At 42.1% G+C, this 18,131-nt stretch overlaps 1 protein-coding gene across 1 annotated transcript in view; it reads left to right on the top strand.

Moving 5' to 3' along the window:
- Nucleotides 1-7,961: 7,961 nt before the first annotated feature.
- Nucleotides 7,962-18,131, top strand: part of LOC145358433 (serine/threonine-protein kinase N2-like) — a 67,793-nt gene continuing 57,623 nt past the window's right edge. Inside the window, exons 1-5 of the mRNA XM_080212511.1 lie at nucleotides 7,962-7,982; nucleotides 9,263-9,563; nucleotides 13,756-13,910; nucleotides 16,748-16,877; nucleotides 17,640-17,779. Of these exons, the coding sequence (XP_080068637.1) occupies nucleotides 7,962-7,982; nucleotides 9,263-9,563; nucleotides 13,756-13,910; nucleotides 16,748-16,877; nucleotides 17,640-17,779 (747 nt within the window). The remainder of the gene's footprint in view (nucleotides 7,983-9,262; nucleotides 9,564-13,755; nucleotides 13,911-16,747; nucleotides 16,878-17,639; nucleotides 17,780-18,131) is intronic.

Genomic DNA, 18,131 nt, shown 5'->3' with positions numbered 1-18,131 from the left:
ATGGTTTTGTGGTCATTAATTCTTAATCCAAATATTTTTTATTGAATTCAAATTCCCCCATCTGCCATGGCGGGATTCAAACCCAGGTCCCCAGAACATTAGTTGGGTTTCTGGATTAATAGTCTAGTGATAATACCACTAGGCCATCCCCTCCCCATTACCTTCACCTAAAAGTACAGCTGGGACCTCAGCTCAGGGTTTCATCTGAAAGACAGGTATCTCTGACAATGCAGTTCTCCCTCAGTATTGTGCTGGAGTGTCAGCCTAGTTTGTGCCTGAAGTAGGGAAAGGGTTAATGAATTTAATGCATTTTGTACCTAGTATATATCACAAACATAACCCTTCCTCATGGCTGATCTTCTCAAACTTATACTGTTCCTGGTATCAATATAGATTATTTATTCATGTTTTCCTTACTTGTTCATGTCTCTCATTCTTTAACTTTCATTTCCATAAAGACACATAGTCTAATGTGAATGTAATTTTGCAGACACTGCAAACCTTACCTGTTTGTGCTAACCGAACATCGTTAAACAGTTGCAGATGGTAAATTGCGATACCAGCTTTTTGACAGTGCTCAAGGCCTGGCGTGGGGACTTGAATCTACAACCTCAGTGATGAATATTATAATAGAGCCATGGCCAACACAGAACTTCCTATTCAATCCACTTCCAGGAAATGCATTCCAGAGCATAACAACTTGCCACAATTGAAACCTGTCATGGAAAATTGCTGTGAATTAAAAGCTTCTGCTCTGCCTAAGACCACAAGAAACTACAAAGAATTGTGAATGAAGCCCAATCCATCACGCAAACCAGCCTCCCACCCATTTACACTGTCTACACTTCTTGCTACCTCAGAAAAGCAGCCAGCATAATTAAGGACTTCACGCACCCTAATCATTCTCTCTTCCGCTTTCCACCTTCAGGAAAAAGATACAGAATTCTGAGGTCACATACCAACCGACTCAAGAACAGCTTTTTCCCTGCTGCCATCGATCTTTTGAATGGACCTACCTCACATTAAGTTAATCTTTCTCTAGCTATGACTGTAACACAACATTCTGCACTCTCTCATTTCCTTCTCTATGAAAGATATGCTTTGTCTGTATAGCGCACAAGAAAAACAATACTTTTCACTGTATGCTAATACATGTGACAACAATAAATCAAATCAATCAAATCAAATCAACTTACATTTCGATGAAAATCTTCATTTGCAGAAAGGTGCCTTGAAGATTGTTGCATTAAAGCTGGAAAATGCTGAATATCAACTAGGGCAGGGACAAAAAGAAAACAATGGCATTAGTTTTGGGGATGATTGAAGGCATTGTTAAAAATAAGGCTTTCAGGCACCTTTTGAAAGCAGGAAGGTAAGTAAAGGATACTACTCAGGGAGTTCAAGAAGATATGAACAGAATGGCTGATGAATGAGGGGCTTTCTTATTGAGATATATAGGTTTCCCAGGGGCTTGGCAGGGTAGATGCTGAGAGAACAGAAAATGCTGGAAAATCTCAGCAGGTCTGACAGCATCTGTGGGGAGAGAAAATGGTGCTACAGACATAAGAGTCAAGGAGTAGCCCAAGTGAGAGAATTGAGAATGTGTCCACAGACATTCATGAGACCATAAGACATGAGCAGGAGTAGGCCATTTGGCCCATTGAGTCTGCTCTGTCATTCAACGAGATCATGGCTGATCTGATGTAATCCTCAGCTCCACTTTCCCATAATCCTTGATTCCCTTATTTGATTAAAAATCTGTATCTCAGCATTTAACATACTCAATGACCCAGCCTTTACAGCTCTCTGCAGTAAAGAATTTCACATATTTACTACCCTCACAGCATGGTGGCACAGTGGTTAGTACTGCTGCCTCACAGTGCCAGGGACCCGGATTCGGTTCCCAGTTTAGGTCACTGTCTGTGCAGAGTCTGCATGTTCTATGCGTGTCTGCAATGATTTCCTCCGGGAGCACCAGTTTTCCTCTCACAATCCGAAGGACGTACTGGTTAGGTGTATTGGCCACATAAATTCTCCCACAGTGTATCCGAACAAGACGCCAGAGTGTGGCAATTAGGAGATTTTCACAGTAACTTCATTGCAGTGTTAATGTGAACCTACTTGTGACATTAATAAATTTTAAAGTCTGAGGGAAGAAATTCCTCCTCACCTCTGTCATCAATGGGCAACCCCTTATTCTGACATTATACCCTCTGGTCCTAGATTCTGCCATAAGGGAAAACAACCTCTCAGCATCTATGATAAAAGCAAAATACTGCGGATGCTGGAATCTGAAACAAAAGCAGAAAATGTTGGAAAAACTCCACAGATCTGACAGCATCTCTGGGGAGAGGATAGAGCCAACTAGACTTGGAATGTTGGCTCTATTCTGTCCCCACAGCTGCTGTCAGACCTCCTAAGATTTTCCAGCATTTTTTGTTGATCTCTCAGCATCTACCCTGTCAAGCCCCTGGGAAACTTATATGTCGCAATAAGGATACCCCTCATTTTTTTAAAACTCCAATGAATTAAGGCCCAACTTACTTAACTTGTCCTCGTAAGAAAATGCCTCCATACCTGGGATCAACCTAGTGAACCTTCTCTAGACTCCAATGCGAGTATACCTTTCCTTAGATAAAGGGACCAAAACTGTTCACAGTATTCCAGGTGTAATCTAAATAATGCCTTATATAGTTTTAGCAAGATTACCCTATTTTTACACTCCATTCCCTTTGAAATAAAGGCTAATGTTCCATTTGTCTTCCCAATTACCTGGTGAACTTCCATGCAAGCTTTTTGTGAACTATACATGAGGACCCCAAAATCCTTCAACATTCTGCAGTATTTCTCCATTTAAATAATATTCAGCTAAATTATTCTTCTTACCATAACTTCACATTTTCCCACATCACAAGCTTTTGTCTTGTTACTCAAATTAAACTAATTGGCCTCTTGTTACTTGTTTTTTGTCTCCTTCCTTTTTCGAATAAGGCATTGGCAATTTTCTGATCCTCTGGGATTTTTCCAGAATTTAAGGATTCTTGTAAGATTACTACCAGTGCATCCACTCACTCTGTAACTATTCCTTTAATATCCTGGGATGCAACCCATCAGGTCCATTCAGTTAGAGATCATAAAATAATGAAGGGGTTTGAAAGAATTGGAAATGTTAAAGTCAACCTGATGAGACATTGATTACACAGGACATATGGTACAGAAGTAGGTCATTTGATCCAATCAGTTTTAAGCTGGTGTTTATGCCCCATTCAAGATTTCTCCCATCTCTCTTCATATAAATCTACAATCATAATCTTCTATTTGTTTCTCCCTCAAGCTACCCCTTAAAATGTATCTATGCTATTGGCATTAACCACACACTGCGTGTGGTAGCAAGTTCCATATTCCACATTCTCACCACTCTTTGAATAAAGAAGTCTTTTCAGAATTCCCAATTAGATTTCTTGGTGACTGTTTTATATTGATGGCCTCTAGTTATGCTCTTCCCCACAAAAGGAAACATTCTTTCTGTAGCCACATGATCAAAATCTTTCATACTCTCTCTTTCTCTCTCGGCACCATCCTTGCATCCATCAATATAAAATGAGAATGTGGAACTTGCTATCCTTTTTATAATATGCACCTTGCTACACCTCTCCTTACCTCGAAAACCATCCTTAAAACCTACCTCTACAGCTATGACTTGGGCAGAACTTCCCTCTCTTGACCAACCAAGTGTTCCATAAGTACACAATTGTTTTGTGTGTCCAAACACATCTTGATTCCTTGCTCTAGAATGGGAGCAATGTGGTGTCAGTCAGTGCATCAAAGGACTTTTGCAACCCCATGGTCATTACAGGGAAGAGGGGACATACTAGAAGTCAGATATTATTTAATTTTATAAGGTTGTGAATATAGCCCAATCCATCACGCAAACCAACCTCCCATTTATTGACTCTTCTACACTTCCCACTGCCTCGGCAAAGCAACCAGCGTAATTGACAGAGTAAGATAGAGGGTTATAGATAAGCCTAGTAAGTAGGGATATGTTCGGTGCAACTTGTGGGCCGGAGGGCCTGTTTGTGCTGTAGTTTTTTTCTATGTTCTACAATTAAGGACCTCATGCATCCTGGACATTCTCTCTTCCATCTTTTTCCTTTGGGAAAAAGACACAAAAGTCTGAGGTCACGTAGCAACTGACTCAAGAACAACTTCTTCCCTGCTGCCATCAGGCCTTTGAATGGACCTATCTTGCATTAAGTTGATCTTTCTCTGCACCCTAAATATGACTGTAACGCTACAATTCTGCACTCTCTCCTTTCCTTCTCTATGAACGATATATTTTGTCTGTATAGCGCGTAAGAAGCAATACTTTTCACTGTATGTTAGTACATGTGACAATAAATCAAGTCAAATCAATAATAAAAAAAGTTTCCATTGATTTATGATTCAGTTCTCAACTAATTGTACCTCTTTAAAAAAGGGGAAGAGATCTTGTGGAACAGTGGGTAGTGTACCTGAATCTGAGACAGAAGTTCTGGGCCAGGTTCCGACTCCAGAACTTGATGGCCACAGAAGGTGCATTCATACCATAGACAAGTAGGTTGTTTATCAACCTGTAAATCCTTCTGATACACCTATGGCAGGCAGTAAGAGTGGGATAGTTTCCTGACCAGCCATGCTTGATGCAGAGCAGCACCTCACAAGCTGTAGCTATGGAAACTTGCTTCAATGAAAACAGAAAAATCTGGAAATTTTAACCTGGTATTGTGGACCAGGTAGACAGTGAAGAAGGTTATCTAAGTCTACAATGAAATCACGATTGGACCAAAGAATGGCAGATGGAGTTTAATTCAGATAAATGTGAAATTTTGCATTTTAGTAAGACAAACCAGGGCAGGACTTACACAGTTAGTGGTAGGGCCCTGGGGAGTGTTGTCAAATAGACAGACCTAGGGGTGCAGGTACACAGTCTCTTGAAAATGGTGTCACAGGCAGACAGGGTGGCAAAAAAGGTGTTTGGAATACCAGCCTGCATCGGTCAGAACATTGAGTACAGGAGTTGGGATGTTATGTTACAATTGTACAAGACATTGGTAAGACCACATTTGGAATACTGCTGACAATTCTGGAAAGGTAGGATGTTATTAGATTGGAAAGGGTGCAAAAAAGATTTACAAAGATGTTACCAGAACTGGAAGGTTTGAATTATAAGGAGAGGCTGGATAGGCTGGGACATTTTTCCCTGGAGTAAAGGAGGATGAGGGGTGACTTTCTAGAGATTTATAAAATCATGAGGGGATTGGATAAAGTGAACAGCCAAGGTCTTTTCCCCACTGCAGGGGAGTCCAAAACTAGAGGCATAGGCTAAAGGTGAGAGGAAAAAGATTTAAAAAGGATCTGAGAGGCGGTTTTTTCACACAGAGGGTGATGCATATATGGAATGAGCTGCCAGAGGAGGTGGTAGAGGCGGATGCAATTACAACATTTAAAATATATTTGGACAGGTACATGGATGGAAAAGGTGCAGAGAGATATGGGACGAATGCACGCAAATTGGACGAGTTGAGTTTAGGAAACCTGGTCAGTATGGACAAGTTGGGCCAAAGGGCCTGTTTCTGTGCTGTATATTTCTATGACTCAATGAGATGGAAATGCTGGCATTGGAATGGGGTGGGCACAGTAAGAAGTCTCACAATACCAGGTTAAAGTCCAACTTGCAATCACGAGCTTTCGGAGCACTGTTCCGCAGCAAAAATTAATATGGAGTGCCAAAAAACAAATCCTTGACCCATAGTGGTACTTAGCTGAGATTTATAAATTTAATCTTGTTTTTCCCTACTGCACAATTAGGTTATGCTAATTGACTGGCAGAATATTTTCTACTTAGAAACACAGAAAGTAGAAGCAGGAGTAGATCATTCAGCCCTTTGAGCCTGCTTCACCTTTCATTTTGATTGTGACTGATCATCGAATTCATTACACACTCACCTGAGGAAGAAGCAGTGCTCCGAAAGCTCGTGATTCTAAATAAGCCTGTTGGACTTTAACCTGGTGTTGTGAGACTTCTATGACTCTAGGTCTGGCAGCATCTTGTGGAGAAAGAAAGAGTTAACATTATGAGTCTGTGTGACTTCTTCAGAGCACTTGCTTTGCTTGCCTCTTATGCTATGAGGCCTGAGAAGGATATTTTTGATCACAACAATGTAGCCCAGTGTGTCTTTGGTGGTTTAAATCATAGTATCCCTACAGTGTAGAATGAGGCCATTTGGCCCACTGAGCCTCCACTGACAACAATTCCATCCAGGCCCTATCCCTGTTATCTCACACATTTACACTGCTAATCTCTTGACACTAAGGGGCAATTTAGCACAGTCAGTCAACTTAACACCCACATGTTGAACTGTGGAAATGAAATCCATGCAGACACGGGGAAAAGGATTATGAGAAAAGGCATTGTTGATCCTGGAGAACATTTCAGCAGTCAAGAGCATTCAGCCTCCGATCTTCGGGTAAGTATTTTCCAAGGCGGCCTTCAAGACAGATGACAATGCAGAATTGCCGAGCAGAAACTGATAGCCAAGTTCTGCACGCATGAAGATAGCCTCAACTGGGACCTTGGGTTCATGTCACACTATCTGTAACCCCGACGACTTGCCTGGGCTTGCAAGATCTCACTAACTGTGCTGGCTTGAGACAATTCACACCTCTTTAACCTGTGCTTAGCCTCTCTCCATTTGCATTGTCTGGCAGTGAGCGATCGAGGGGGCTGTCCGTCCCGAATGTCTGCCCCTCTACCGCGGCTACGTTCGCGGCCGGGCATCCCTGGAGAGGGAGCGTGTGGTGTCCGTGGGCACAGTCAACACCTTCCGCGCCCGTTGGGCACGGCAGGGGCTGAGGTGAGTTGTAGACCCTGACAATCACATTTTGATTTGACGTGTCTTAAGTTTCCTTTGTACTTTTTGTTTCTGTTCGGGCCGTTCCCCCTCCTTTTGGGGAGCCGCTCCCTATTTTCTTTGTCCGAATGTAATTTAAGTTTGTTTGCTTGGTTCGACCCAAAAGACCGAGCCAAAAGACTTGACCCAAAAGACTTGAGTTTGTTTTCTTGGTTTGACCCGAAAGACACCGCCCCCCCCCCCACTGCGGCTATGTTCGCGGCCAGGTGTCCCTGGAGAAGAAGTATGCAGTGTCCACGGGCGCAATTGATGCCTTCCATGCTGTTGGGCATCGCAGGGGCTGGGGTGCATTATCGACCTTAATAATCACATTCTAATTTGATGTTTTCAAGTTTCCTTTGTACTTCGATTTTGTTTGAGCTGTCCCCCCTCCTTTTGGGGAGCTGTCCCTTTTACTTTGTTCTGATTTAACTTGAGTTTGTTTATTTGGTTTGACCTAAAAGAGGCCACTCCCATTGTCTGCGCCTGTACAGACTTGATTACCTATTAAGACTCACATTCCAACTGTTATCTTGTAATTGAGTCTGTATCTATATATATGCCCTGTTTGTGAACCAAATCCTGCACTGATCTGATGAAGGAGCAGAAAGCACGTAATACCAACTAAACCTGTTGGACTTTAACTTGAGAAACGACTTACTGATCTTGGAGAAGGAGCGGGTTTAATCCAATTACGTAATCACTGATGACGTCAACAGAATGTGACGTAATCCGCCCCTGGGACCCGCCTTTTTCATTGTATTGGCTAGTGGAGGTGATTGACAGCGCCCGCCTGACCCTAACTGACCAATGGGCGGAGGGAGTGCAGCGCCCTGTTCAGAGCCTGGGCGGGCGCGCGGCGGGTTTAAAAATTCAAAAGGTGTCCGTTACCCGCCTCCCTCCACTGTCACCACCACTCCACCCTGCCCCCCGTCACTCCGGTAGCTGGCTGCACAGTCCAGCCAGAATGCGCGGATAACTGGTTGCTCCGTCCCCGGGAGGAGACCGAGAGAAAGGAGCTAAGTGAGGATGGCGGGTGATTGCCAGCAGGTCAGGAACCGTCTCCGGGTGAAAAGCGGGTCTTCAGAGGGATTTCAGCCCCGGGGGAGACGGCCGGCGGCAGTCCGCGGGCAGTTCGGTGTTGCCTCCGCCCTGTCCAAACAAACTGTGGCTCAATGAGCAGCACTCACTCCATTCCCGACACTAGTGCGTAAATTCCACATTGACATCTCCACTGTATGTTGAGTGCCGCGCTGTCAGAGGGTCGATCGGTGCTGAGGGAGTACCGCGCAGTCAGCGGGTCGGTGCTGACGGAGCGCCGCGCTGTCAGAGGGTCCGTGCTAAGGGAGTGCCGCACTGTCAAAGGGTCGGTCGGTGCTGAGGGATTGTCGCGCTGTCGGAAATAAATCTGTTTCTGAATGCCTTGTATGGAAGCAAATATTCCCTCCTCATCCAGTGTGACATACCTGTTCCAGACCCACAACGATTTAACTACCCTCTGAAAGGGCCAAGCAGTCTGCGCTGTTGTTGCAAGGGGTCATAAATGCTGGCTGAAGAGTTATCCTCATGGCCGGTGAATATATTTTTAAAAATCTAGTTGGGGAGTGTTTCCTGCTGTCCTGGTTCATAGTCTTCAGACACCTGTGTAAATTTCTGTTTGATTCTCTAGGAAAAATACTGCAGAGTACTGATTCAATTTGAAAAGTGGTTGAAGTGTAGCAACCCAAAAGGCCAAGCAACTTCATAGCTAAAGGCAATTCAAAAATACAGCATTTGATGAAGGGTGCAACTATGTGGGAGCAATTTGTGTAGTAAATTTAGCTGAATGATGTGATATTACTGTAATTGGAATGTTGCTTTAAAAACTGGAATAAACGACAGTGATGTTAAGAATATGGAATGTGAGGGACAAGAATAGGACATTCAATTCCTTGATGTTATTGTTAGACTATTAACCCCGAAACTCAGCTAATGATCTGAGGACTTGGGTTTGAATCCTGCCATGGCAGAATGGAATTTAATTCCAGATTTTTTTAAAAAATGAAATCAAGAATCTACCGATGATGACAAAACCATTGCCAATTGTTGGAAAAAAAAAACCCATCTGGTTCATTAATGTCTTTTTAAGGAAGGGAATCTGCTGTCCTTATCTGGTCTGACCTACAGAGCCATAGCAATGTAGTTGACTCTCAATTGCCCTCTGGCAATTACGAATGGGCAATAAATGCTGACCAGCCAGTGACACCAAGTCCCATAAACAAATTTTAAAAAAGTAACTTATCAAGTGTTACAATTTAATTTGCAGTAATGAAAAACCATCTTTTTTTTAGACTAATACTCACCAGCTGCTGATCAGCCAGAGACTAGAGCTGGCAGAGGGGACAGACCTGTTGGACCCAGATATGCAGCAGAAACTTGATGGAGTGAAAGAGCTGATTCGACGTGAAATACAAAAGGAGCTGAAAATCAAAGAAGGAACAGAGAATTTGCGCAAGGCGACAACAGACAAAAAAAATCTGGCACATGTGGAAAACATTTTGAAAACCTCAAATCGTAAATTGGAACAGCTGCACTGGGAACTTCAGGAGCTGAATGCACGAATTGTTGTCACAGACAGAGACAATCGGGAAGGTGAGTGCAACTGATTTCTAAGCCTTGGATTGGAAGACCTGACCTTTTCTACGGAGCTAAAGAATGAGTTACGCATTTTACCTGATGAAAGTTTAATTTATGAAGTTGTGACTACATTATTGAGATGCTACAGATTTTGATTCAAAAGAGGATAAGATTACTCCTCTAACTTTACTGCTGCCCCAGTGATGATACTTGCAAATGCAATAGTGAGAAGGAAATGCATGTCATTCTGAGACTCATTTACTCTTCCAATGTACTGTTGTTACAATAACTATAACCCATGTGTTATAAGCCCAATGCAATTACAGTAAGAGTAATAAGACTGTACTTATGTCCTAAAATTCTGCAACAAATATTAATATGGAGCTGGTAATAAAACCAATTCTTGACCCATAGTGGTACTTAGCTGAGATTTATAAATTTAATTTTGTTTTTCCCTACTGCACAATTGTTCGAGAGGGACAAGTTACACCTGAACTGGTAATGTCCTGGTGGGGAGATTTGATAGAGACACTCAGGAAGGTTTAAACCAGTTTGGCAGGGGGTGGGACCCATAGGGAGACAAGAGAAGGTTGAGGACAGCATAGAAGTGGAAGAGAGCACATCAAATAGTAAAGGCAATGTCAGTATTCCTTGTACTAGACTGCTTGGTCAAAAGCAGAGCAGAGAGCAAGGGACATCCAGATTAAACTGCATTTATTTCAATACAAGAGGCTTGACAGACAAGGCAAATGAACTCAGGGCATAGATGGGTATATGGGACTGGGATATTATAGCTATTACTGAAACATGGGCTAAGGGAGGGACAGGACTGGCAGCTCAATGTCCAGGGTACAGATGCTATAGGAAAAATAGAACAGAAGGTAAGAGAGGAGGGGGAGTTGTATTTTTGATTAGGGAAAATATCACAGCAGTACTGAGAAGGAATGTACCCTAGGATTCGTCCACTGAGTCTATATGGATAGAACTGAGAAATAATAGGGAAATCCCTTTGATAAGGCTTTGTACTATAGGCCCTCAACTAGCAGGAGATTGGGGAGCAAATATGTAAGGAGATTACAGATAGCGCCAAGAAAAATAGGGTGGTAATAGTAAGGGATTTTAACTTTCCCAATATTGACTGGGGCAGCCATTGTATAAAAGGCTTTGATGGAGAGAAATTTGTTGAATGTATTCATGAGGAATTTCTCATTCAGTATGTGGATGGCCTAATTAGAAAGGGGGCAAAACTTGACCTCCTGTTGGGAAATAAGGACAGAAATATTAGTGAGGGATTGCTTTGGGACCAGTGACCATAATTCCATTAGTTTTAAGATTGCTATGGAGGATGATAGGTCTGGTCCAAAAGTTAAAATTCTAAACTGGGGCAAGGCCAATTTTGATGGTATCAGACAAACTTTCAAATTTAACTTGGGGAGTCTGTTGGCAGGCAAAAGGGTGTCTGGTAAGTGGGAGACTTGCAAAAGTGTGTTAACCAGAGTTCAGGGTAAGCTCTTAGACTCTAGCAAGGCCTTTGACAAGGTACCGCATTGTAGGTTGTTGCATAAAATTAAATCTCGCGGGATCCAGGCTGAAGTAGCCAAATGGATACAAAATTGGCTTGATGACAGAGGGTGGTTGTAGAGGGATGTTTTTCAGTCTCGAGGCCTGTGATCAGCAGTGTGCCTTGGATCAGTGCTAGGTCCACTGTTATTTGTCATTTATATTAATGATTTGGACTAGAATTTAGGAAGCATGGTTAGTAAGTTTGCAGATGACACCAAGATTGATGGCATAGTGGACAATGAAAGAAGGCTGTCTTGGATTGCAGTGTGATCTTGATCAATTGGGTCAGTGGGCTGACAAATGATAGATGGATTTTACTTTAGGTAAATGTGAGGTGATGCATTTTGGTCCATCAAACCAAGGCAGGACTTACTCAGTTGATGGTAGGGTGTTGGGGAGAGCTATAGAACAGATTTTTATCACTCGAAAGTGGAGTCACAGGTGGACAGAGTGGCAAAGAAGGCATTCGGCATGCTTGATTTCATTGCTCAGAACGTTGAATACAGGAGTTGGGACGTCCTGTTGAAGTTGTACAAGACATTGATAAGACCACTCTTGGAATATTGTGTACAGTTCTGGTCACCTATCATAGAAAAGATATTATTAAACTAGAAAGAGTGCAAAAAAGATTTACCAGGATGCTACCAAGACATGATGGTTTGAGTTATAAGGTGAGGTTGGATTGACTGGGACTCTTTCTCTGGAGCGTAGGAGGCTTAGGGGTGATCTTATAGAGGTCTAAAAAAAAATGAGAGCCATAAATCAGCCAATGTCTTCCCCTAAAAGTAGGGGAGTCTAAAACAAGCAGACATAGGTTTAAGGTGAGAAGGGAGAGATACAAAAGTGTCTAGAGGGGCAATTTTTTCAGAGGATTGAGTATCTGGACAAGCTGCCAGAGGTAGTAGTAGAGGTGGGTATATTTTTGTCTTTGAAAGTGTTTATACGGTTACGTGAGTAAGATGGTTATTGAGGGTTTTGGGCCAAGTGCAGGCAATTGGAAGAGGGTTATGGGCCAAGTGCGGGCAATTGGAACTAGCTTATACAATATAAAGGCGGCATGACATGTTGGGGAGGGGGGCATGGTTTCCATGTTGTAAACCTCTGACTCCAAGTTATGCTATTGTGATTGGCAGAATATTTCTTAGTAGAAAATATAGAAACTAGAAGCAGGTGTAGGCCATTCAGTCCTTCAAGCCTGCTCTGTCATTCATTTCGATCATGACCAATTGTCAAATTCAATGTCCTGATCCCTCCCCCCCCCATATTCCTTTATCCCAAAAGTTGTATCTAATTACCTCTTGAAATCAGACAATGTTTTGGCCTCAACTACATTCAATGGTAGTGAATTCCACACACTCACAACCCTCATCTCCGTTCGAAAAGGTGTGCCCCTTATCCTCAAACTATGATCCCTAGTTCAGGACTCCCCCACCATCAGGAACATTCTTTCTTAACCTACCCCTTCTAACCCTGTTAGCATTTTATAAGTTTCTATGAGATCTTCTCTCTTCAAAACTCTGGTGAATATAATCTGGCTTAGTCTCGCCTCATGATAGACCTGTCATCCCAGGAATCAGCCTGGTAAGCCTTCATTGTACTCCTGCTCTAGCAAGGGTGTCCTTCCTCAGATAAGGACACCAAAATTGCACACTACTCCAGGTGTGGCCTCAAGTGCCCTGTACAATTGTAGTAAAACATCTCTATACTCAAATCCTCTAGCTATGAAGGCCAATATACCATTTGTCTTTTTTTTACTGCCTGCTATGCCTACATGTTTGCTTTCAGCTTACTTGCACAAGGATAGCAAGGTCTTGCTAAGTATCCACCTCTCAATTTACACCCATTCAAGTAATAATCTGTTTTATTATTGCTGCCAAAATGGATAACCTCACATTTATCCACATTATACTGCATCTGCCCACACACAGCCTGTCTAAATCTCACTGAAGCATTTCTGCATCCTTCCCACAGCTCACCCTCCCACCTGAAGTATGATGGACCAACAATTTAAGAGGCATTCTACATAGCACAATACCCCTGGGCTATCATTAATGAAGAAAGGATGGAACACAGTAATATAAGGATGACTATGATGGACTAGAACATGATTTATGTTAAACAGTCATTTAAAGAGGTTTCTATCTAAACACAATCTGCATTGCATGTTCTGTGTCAGAAGCATCTTATAACATTTCCTTTACACCTAGTTATTCTGAAATATAATGAAGTGGGGGAGAAAAAGCAGCAAAAACAATGACCGGTCCATCTATCTATTTCTGATGTTGGCTGAAGGGGTGATATTAGTCAGTCTGCCAGAATTTCTTACTCTTTGAAAACTGGCATGGGCTCCTATCCACTTGAACCACTACAACCACCATGTGAAGTTACTGGCATTATTGAGGTAAAAGACTTTAACAGTGCAACACTCCCAAAAGGTGTAATTTTTAAAGAAATAAAAGCTTTAAGCCAGATGCAATGACATTGGTCCTAATAGGTGTTTATGGGAAAAAAGTCAGTCAAAATCATCAGTTCAGTGGAGGTCAGTAAGTTGTTTGGCTTTCTTCAGTTCTGAGTCCTAAGGGATGACTATTTTTATTGCAAATTGAACAAAAAGCACTCAGCTTCTATTATTTAATTTTTCCAGATGATGGAATGTCTCCAGACCCCTGTTGCTGGGAGCCATGTCTGACTCCTCTCAGCAGTCGAATCACAGCTCTGAAGAAACAGCTGAGTATAGAAATGAAGGTGAAACAGGGAGCTGAAAACATGATTCAGATGTACTGCGATAGGCCATCAAAGGTAAGACCTCTACATTCCAATCTCACCAGTCATTATGAATTTAAAGAAATTGTCTGCTGTGTGCTGGTGCTTTATAAATAACATCACCTTGTCCTTGCAAATACGATCACTTAAGAACTTGCTCAGTTTTAATCTCTTTTTGGTAGCTCTAGATGTTGATACTTAATGAATACTTGATTGACCAGGACTTGAGACTCCAGTGAATTAAAATTAAAGACTGAATAATGCTGATTTTTAAAGCAATGGGGGTGGTGGTGTGATATGTAAGCTTGTTTATTTTGAGCTTAGAAGGAAGACAATCATTGATTAAAATAAAGAATGATATTTATGATGAGTGTTTCAAAGCAAACAATGGTAATCCTATTTTGATATTTTTTGGAACAAGCAGAAGAAATAAGGTTGATTTTGGAGCTAACATTTTCCATATTTTATGAACCTTTGAAATGTTAGTATTTCACTACTAACACTTTAAAGATTGAACAGCTGAAAAACATTATATAATATAGTAACATAAGACAGAATAGACAGGATAAGTAGTGTGTTTAAAGGTTAGCAGTCCTTTGTGGTACTTCCTAAATGTTTGATAGATTGGTCCATGATTTTTAGTTCTACTATGAGGAGTCTCAGCCTTCTGCAATTTCTAGTGATTCAACAGTATGGGGAAAAACTTAGTATTCTATGCACAAGATATCAGTGCTGCAACATCTGTTGTGAATATGTTTTGTTTTTCCTCTTTCCCTTGCTCTTGTTAAAATGTGCGGGTCCAGTGACTGAGGGGAAATAATGGTTTATCTGCTCTAAAGCATCTGCCTATACTTTTTTAGATACCAAGCAAGTTTATTTGGTAGCACAAGCCATTAGCTTTCAGAGCGCTGCTCCTTCATCAAGTAAGTGGGAGTCCTGTTCACAAACAGGGCATATAAAGACACAAACTCAATTTACAAAATAATGGTTGGAATGTGAGTCTTTATGGGTGATCAAGCCTTAAAGGTACAGACAATGTGAATGGAGAGAAGGTTTTAGCACAAGTTAGAGATGTGTATTGTCTCCAGCTGGGACAGTTAGAGATTTTTGCAAGCCAGGCAAGTCATGGGGGTTACAGATAGTGTGACATGAACCCAAAATTCCAGTTGAGGCCATCCTCATGTGCAGAACTTGGCTATCAGCGACTCTGCATTGCCATGTGTCGTGAAGGCCACCTTGGAGAACACTTACCCAAAGATCAGAGGCCGAATGCCTGTGATCGCTGAAATGTTCCCCACAGGAAGAGAACGCTCTTGCCTCGTGACTGTCAAGCGGTGTTTGTTCATCTGTTGTTGTAGCATCTGCATGGTCTCCCCAGTGTACCATGCCTCGGGACATCCTTTCCTGCAGCATATAAAGTAGACAATGTTGGCCAAGTTGCAAGTGCACCTGGTGGATGGTGTTCTCATGAGATGGCGTCCGTGCCGATGATCCAGGACATCTTGCAGAGGTTGCTGTGACAGGGTTGTATGGTGTTGTGGCCACTGTTCTCCTGAAGGCTGGGAAGTTTGCTGCAGACAATGGTCTGTTTGAGGTTGTGCGGTTGTTTGAAGGCAAGAAGTGGGGGTGTGGGGATGGCCTTGGTGAGATGCTTGTCTTCATAAGTGACATGTTCATCGATCGACAATTCCGATGCACCACAGCGAAAAACCGCACCGGCCTCCTCAGAAGACACACAGGACATGACGGACAGAGTTCCCTTCATCATCCTACGACATCTTCTCTGGAGACTTCAGACAACCGCACAATCTAAACAGACCATTGTCCGCAGCAAACTACCCAGCCTTCAGGAGAACCGTGACCATGACACCATACAACCCTGTCACAGCAACCTTTGCAAGGCGTGCCAGATCATCAATGTGGATGCTATCATGTGAGAAGACCATCCACCAGATACACGGTACGTATGCTTGCAACCTGGCCAACGTTGTCTACCTGATACGTTGTAGGAATGGATGTCTCGAGGCATGGTATACCATGCAAACGCTACAACAACAGATGAATGAACACTGCTTGACAATCACCAGGCGAGTGTTCTCTTCCTGTTGGGGATTTGTCCTCTGATCTTTGGGTAAGTGTTCTCCAAGGTGGCCTTCACGACACGACAATGCAGAGTCACTGAGCAGAGACAGATAGCCAAGTTCCGCACACCAGGATCTTGGGTTCATGTCACAATATCTGTAACCCCCACGACTTGCCTGGGCTTGCAAAATCTCACTAACTGTCCCAACTGGAGCCAATACACATCTCTTTAACCTATGCTTAACCCTCTCTCCACTCACATTGTCTATACCTTTAAGACTTGATTAACTGTAAAGACTGCATTCCAACCATTATTTTGTAAGTTGAGTTTGTCTTTATATGCCCTGTTTTGTGAACTGAAATCCGACTCATCTGATGAAGGAACAGCTCTCCGAAAGCTAGTGGCTTGCTACCAAATAAACCTGTTGGACTTTAACCTGGTGTTGTGAGACATCTTACTGTGTTTACCCCAGTCCAACGCCAGCATCTCCACATTTCTTAGATGCCCTTTGGATTACTCTAATGTTTGCCCCATTTCTGGAAACAAAGAAATGTCTGCTGTCTTTTTGCATAGCAGCACTCAGGAACTTAATGGTTGGGAACTGACCAAAGTTTTTTCACTTTTCTACAGGTTTTGAAAGTTTAAAGGAACATTATGTTCAACTTGTACTATTTTTATAAAAAAGGGCTCCAAGAAGATTTTTCTAATGTCTGATTGAAAAAGTTTTTCTTAATGTTAATGGAACTTGCTGTCTCCTTGGACAGAATACTTAAAGAAAATCTGTTTCCAGGATCGTAAAATGCTCGCAGCAGCACAACAGATGTTACAAGACAGTAAAATAAAGATTGATATAATCCGAATGCAGATCCTTAAAGTAACTCGTACCATTGGAGCAGCTGAGGACAACAATGAAACCATAGGTTGGTGCCAGATACTTGAAACGTGTGCCAGAAAATGTACTACTTTGACTTTCCTTTGCAAATGTAAGGGTGGGGTCTGACTTATTATTCTTCCTCTTGGTTGTTAAATCACTTCGGTGGATGGGCCCCTTGCTCAGAAAAAGTTTTGCTAATGTTGCTTTAGCAGTAGCCCAGACCACGTTTTGTGAGGATGTGAATGATTTAACTTGTGTCTCCCCACAGCAAGAGGAAAACTGTCAACTGAGCTGCAAGTGACAAAACTGCTCTTTCACTGCTGCAGGGGCTATAGCTGCACCACACACAGGAGCATGTACCTATGCACAAATGTCACTTTTAGATGTTCTAGCATCACCCAAAAAGAACCTGCCTGACATTGAGCATCTTTCTTCAGAGTTGTGAACTGACAATGTGGGATATTTTAAGCGCAACTCAAAACATCTACTTTGGCATAACACTGCACTACTATATCTTCTGTAGTCTTAATCTTTTTTGCTGTATTTATGAAGTATTAATTTGAAAGTATACAAAATTCCAAATTTCTCAAAAATGCTTAAGGATGAAACTCGTCAATTCATTCTGGATAACTTGGCTTAAAAAGAAATGTGGCCATTTGTATTGTACTAGTTGTGCAGTTTGTCAATGATCTGTCTTCCTGAGCAAGTGTCTTTTGATAATTAGATGTACAAAAAAAACTTTAATCAACCCAGGATTCCATATCACATTATTGAAACTGATCTTTCTCTGTTGTGGGCCGCAACAAAGGAACCATCAGCCCTCTGGAGTTAAGAATTGAAGAACTGAGGCATCATCTCTGGGTTGAATCTGCAATAGCAGAAGGTGCAAAAAATGCAGTGAAGTTGCTGGAAGGAAGGAAGGTCCAGGACAAGAAGGTTCTGGCTGAGGTATGGTGACGTTGTTCTAGGACAATTGCACAATTTGTGCTAAATGGGTGAGACTGAAGAAAATTATAGAGTGACTTTTAACTCTTATGGAAAAACTAATTTAATGTTTGGCAAAATAAAATACTGCAACTGCTGGAAATTCTGAAATCAAAGTTTTTAAAATTGCTGAAAAACTCAACTGGTTAGGCAGTATCTATGAAGAGAAGTACAGTTAATGTTCCAGATTCATCAGAGCTGGAAGAAATTAGATTTAACCGTTAAGTGTGGATTTGGAGAAATAGGGTGGTTGGGGGAAAACAAAGGGAAGATGTAGGTTGGAAGGCAAATAAGTAAATGACAAAAGGGAGATTAT

Source organism: Carcharhinus amblyrhynchos, chromosome 25, assembly GCF_965287045.1.
Source record: "Carcharhinus amblyrhynchos chromosome 25, sCarAmb.v2.hapA, whole genome shotgun sequence".
In the NCBI taxonomy this organism is placed as follows: Eukaryota; Metazoa; Chordata; class Chondrichthyes; order Carcharhiniformes; family Carcharhinidae; genus Carcharhinus; species Carcharhinus amblyrhynchos.
The sequence above is the reverse complement of the archived record's forward strand: the minus strand, read 5'-3'. Positions and strand labels throughout refer to the sequence as shown.